The 4,759-nt window shown below is 66.1% G+C and overlaps 1 protein-coding gene across 1 annotated transcript in view; it reads right to left on the bottom strand.

Moving 5' to 3' along the window:
• The window catches only part of GPR35 (G protein-coupled receptor 35), a 4,937-nt gene extending 888 nt beyond the window's left edge, over nucleotides 1-4,049 (bottom strand). Inside the window, exons 1-2 of the mRNA XM_010863484.1 lie at nucleotides 3,758-4,049; nucleotides 2-295 (exon numbers count right to left, since the gene is read on the bottom strand). Coding sequence (XP_010861786.1) covers nucleotides 2-295; nucleotides 3,758-3,915 — 452 coding nt within the window. The 5' untranslated portion in view covers nucleotides 3,916-4,049. The remainder of the gene's footprint in view (nucleotide 1; nucleotides 296-3,757) is intronic.
• Between the last annotated feature and the right edge of the window lie 710 nt (nucleotides 4,050-4,759).

Here is a 4,759-nt window from a genome sequence, read left to right as displayed (position 1 = left end):
CATGTACCTGTTGAGCAGGTAGACGGCCTGGGAGATCTGGCAGAGCGGCGTGTCCTTGGAGGTCTGCTTCTGGAAGTACAGGAAGGAGGGCAGGGCGCAGAGCAGGCAGAGGTCGGCCACGGCCAGGTTGGCCATGTAGATGCGGGTCTCTGTCCACCGCGGCAGGCGCCAGCACAGCACCCAGAGCGCCAGGCCGTTGAGCAGCAGGCCGAGCGCCAGGAGCCCGCCCATGTACGTGTAATAGACTGGGTTGGCATCCCAGGAGCTGCAGTTGCTGCTGTTCATGATCCCGGGGCTGCAGAGGGGGAGCAGGGTGTGAGATGGGTAGGCCAGCCGGGGGAGTCTGACCACCCCCACCTCAAGAACCCCAAGTTCACCTGCCCAGGGACACCCCAAGAAGCCCCGAGGCACCCTCTAGGCCACCTGTGGGAAACCAAGGCCTTCAGAGGCCCGTGGGCCTGAGATGGCTCGGGGAGCCAGCCTGGGGCTGGACCCAGGTCCCTGTGCCTGAGCCTGCCTCTGCAGGGACCTGCTGGCTGCCGGGCAGAAAGGACCCCCCCAGCCCCAGCCACGCCAGCTCCACCCGCTCTCAGACCCCAGGGGCCCCACTCCACCAGCTCTCAGTATGGGGACCCAGGGGTGGCCAGCCTCGCCCCAGCCCAGTGCCATGCTCACCAGGGGAGGCTCAGAGGCAACTGCGAGACAGGGATCCCAGGAGCCCTGGAGTCTGAAAGCGGGTAGACTGAGGGGCCCGTGGGGTCCCAGCGTGGCTCACTGCCCCCCTCCATGTCTTCCGCAAACCTGGCTGCAGGAGGCACCCACGTCTGACGCACTCCTGCACCTCAGCAGGGCGGGCATCTCTCGACCGGGCCCTTCCTGGCTACCGAGGTCCAGGGCAGCAGGGGCCACAGCTCGGGCCTCCAGAGAAGTCCAGCCCCCCTCTCTCTCCTGTGCTGTGTCCTCTTGCTGGGGGGATGGTGGCTGGGTGCTCTGGTTCCCAGCCTCCCTCCCTCCTCCCCTCCGAGAGCCTCCCCGGCTGCCCTCAGGCCCACCTAGCCTGGCCTGATGCCCCACCTGGTTCGAGAGTCCCCTTGAGTTCCCCGTGGTCAGGGCTGCCCTGTGGTTCTGGCGGCCTTGGGGTGTTGCTGGGTGACCTCCACCCAGTCGTTGTCAGAAGCTCCCACACAGCCTCACCCTCCACACCTCTCGCTTCCCTGCGCACGCTCCATGACAGCCCAGGACTGCCAGGACCAGCTCACCAGCCTGGGGATGGACTTGGTCAGCGGTCTGATGTTCCTGGTGTGGCACCCTGAGCTGGGCGGCACCCGGAGGCATGGGTGTCAGACGTGTGGGACCATGGAGCAGGCCTGTGTGAGTGGCAGGCACCCTCCGGACCCCCTCCCACCCCTCACCTTGCTTCCTCCGGCTGGAAGGGCCTGGAGGGGTGGGGGGAGAGGCCTTCCTTCCTCCATGAGCACCGGGCCCCCTGGGGGCTCCCTGACCTTCAGGTGAGGTCGAGAAGGGGGTTCAGTCCGTCGGGGGGTGGAGTCTGCTCCCCTGCCCCCGCTCACACACAGGAAGGGAAGAAACATCCAGAGGCGGGGGTATCAGGCTCACGGGTGCCGGGGGTGGGAGTGGGCGCTCATTGCCTGAGACACAGCCCCCTGGGAGTGTCCAGGCCACAGTCCATTAGGGGAGCTGGAGCACAGACCGCAGCGAGTAGCGGCGGAAATATTCCACCAATTGTCCTGGTGAATCCCTTCTGAATTTTAAGTGCCCATTTGCCAGCAATTCAAGCTTCACGAATGCTTCCGACGTGTGTGAAACCTCTCTCCTCATGTTTGAAGGACTGCGCTTGTTCACCCCTTGTTCTGTGGCCCCAGGCCCGTGCCATGCGGCTCCCCAGACTCCAGAACCCACTGGGGCAACTGCTGGGGTCCTCCCTGCCTGCCTGTCTGCCCCTGGCCCAGAACCCCCGAGCCTGCTGGGAGCACGGGGTGATTCTGCCACACGCGCGCCTCCGGGCTGTCTCCCCACCCAGGCGGGGTCCAGGACGGCCCCTCGCTACTCTGGGCAGCGAGGCCTGCGGCAGCGGTCACCCAGGCGCTGCCCGGGACGGCAGGGGGAGGCAGGCCTGTCCCTCACGGGATGCCCTGCACCCGGACGGCTGTCTCGGGGCTGTGTCCTGCTCCACACTCGTGGGGATGTTAACTTTCAGTTAACAGCCTCGTGTGGCCCAATATTTGGAGAGAGCAAGTTAAAAAAGCTAGCTGCCATCTTTACGTTTTCCCCTTTATAATGACTGATAACTGTCAGGGAGAAGGACATCAACTCTGTGAGATTATCAGGGTGCACGCGAGCCTTGCAGGAAATGCCCTGCTCGTGGGGCCTCTCCCTGGGGGTGGAAAAGGTTTGGGGGGGTCAAGTCCCATGGTCCAGCTCAAACAGCATGGGGTCCCCAGAAGCCATGACAACCCACTCAGGTCCTGCCTACCCCAGGCGAGGGCGCGGGGCCCCTGGGCAGGGGTGGGCGGCGGCCGGGGCTCAGAGAGCTCAGCTGTGGGGGCACCGCCACTTCCTGCTGGGGGAGGCGGCCCCTGGAGAAGGGCGGCACCCCAGAGGCTCCGCTTCCTGCTCCCACCGTGGTGGCGGGTCAGTCCGCTCCCCCAGCGGGGTGGGAAGCCACCCTCGCTGCGGCGCTGAGGTGCCTTTGTCAGTCCCACACCCTAAGTGGGATCTGGGGCAGAGAGTGGACTGCTGACCCCCGTTGTCTGGGCGCCGAGGAGTCCTCTGGAGCTGGGAGCCCAACTTAGAAATAGCCCAGGACCTGGGACAGGTTTCACAAAGCCGCGTTCATTGTGCTAGGGCCCCCCTCAGACCCCTCCCTTCTAGCTTCAGACACTGGTCTCGGCCCACGAGAGACTTCAGAGACTCGAGTGAGGGGGACAAGGCCCCAGGAGTCACCCCAAGTTCCTCTGCATCGCTGCCCATGAGGGACGTCCCGGTGCCAGACCATCAGCCCCTACAGGATTCTCCTACAGGTTACCCGCCGAGGTTCAGAACCCTGGCACAGCCTTCGCCTGCTGAGACCCCCTCACCCTCACCCTCTGAGACGCCCTCACCCTCACCCCTGAGACCCCGTCATGGCCCTCACCCTCTGAGACCCCATCACGGCCCTCACCCCTGAGACCCCGTCACGGCCCTCACCCTCTGAGACCCCATCACGGCCCTCACCCCTGAGACCCCCTCATCCTCACCCCTGAGTCCCTGTCAAGGCCCTCACCCTCTGAGACCCCGTCACGGCCCTCACCCCTGAGACCCCGTCACGGCCCTCACCCCTGAGACCCCGTCACGGCCCTCACCCTCTGAGACCCCGTCACGGCCCTCACCCCTGAGACCCCGTCACGGCCCTCACCCTCTGAGACCCTGTCACGGCCCTTACCCTTTGAGACCCCGTCATGGCCCTCACCCCTGAGACCCCGTCACCCTCACCCTCTAAGACCCCGTCACCCTCACCCCTGAGACCCTATCATGGCCCTCACCCTCTGAGATCCTGTTACAGCCCTCACCCTCTGAGACCCCGTCACGGCCCTCACCCCTGAGACCCTGTCACGGCCCTCACCCTCTGAGACCCCCTCACCCTCACCCTCTGAGACCCCGTCACGGCCCTCACCCTCTGAGACCCTGTCACCGTCACCCTCTGAGACGCCGTTACAGCCCTCACCCTCTGAGACCCCCGGCCCCTGCAGGCACTGACCTGACTCGCTGGTTCACTCCTGAGCTGCTGACGCCTCGACAGGTCCTGCCGAAGGGCTGGTGGGGAAGCGGGGCCGGGTGAGCCGGGTCCCCGCACCGTCCTGAGCGCACCCTCAGCGCTGGCAGGCACTGGGCGGGCTGATGGCAGTGACAGCCCATGGGGCTCCCCACCGCCTGTGCCAGCCCAGACCAGGGCTGCCTGGGGGACTCCTGGGAGAGGAAGTGGGAGGCCAGCGGCCGCCTCTGTTGACACCCCAGAGAAGCAGTGGTCTTTCTGGAGACAGCAGAGCCAGAGGTCGAGACCTCCCGTGGTGCAGAGGCACCTTCCCCGTCATCTCCCGGGCGGGGCCCCTGTGTCTGCGGTCAGTGCCCCCACCCTCCCCCGCGTCCTGGCAGGAAGGCCCTGCACCTTCGCACGCACAGCAGCATAGCACAGCCCACTCCGGGTGGGCTTCCTGCTGCTCTGCTCCAGTGCCCGACTGCCCCCGCCCCTCCACCAGCTAGCCTCCTCACCACCCCTCTGCAGAAGCTGTCCTTGCAGACCACCCCCTCCCCTTCTAGAATGTTCTCTCTGCGGCTCCTCCAGGCCCTCCTGGAGTTGTGTTCCCTCCCCTCTGAGCTCAGGGCCCCAGACCCTGCTCAAAGGGACCGCTCCGCCCTCCCCTTGCATCTGAGGACAGCGCCTTGTCCCCTCGGCTTGGGCCATCCGCACCTGACCTCAGTACCTCTCCCTGCATGGCCTGCGAGGGGCTGGGGCAAGTTCGACCCCACCCTGCCCGTTTCCACAGGCAGAACTTGGGGCTCCATGAAGGGGACTGGCTGGCCTCCTGACTCGGGAACCAGGGACCCTGCCCTGAGGAGGGGATTGGGCTCACCCTGCAGACCAGGCTGGAGGGTCCCACTGGCTCCTCCCCTACCGTCCCTCCTCTCTGACCATCTCCTCCCCACCAGCCCCCAGCCTCCACAGCCCTCCGCGCCCCTCTGCAACCTGGCGTTCAGCCAT

The sequence above is a fragment of the Bison bison genome, unplaced genomic scaffold (genome assembly GCF_000754665.1).
Source record: "Bison bison bison isolate TAMUID 2011002044 unplaced genomic scaffold, Bison_UMD1.0 scf7180017858459, whole genome shotgun sequence".
In the NCBI taxonomy this organism is placed as follows: domain Eukaryota; kingdom Metazoa; phylum Chordata; class Mammalia; order Artiodactyla; family Bovidae; genus Bison; species Bison bison.
Note: the sequence above shows the minus strand (reverse complement) of the source record. Positions and strands in the feature narration are given on the sequence as shown.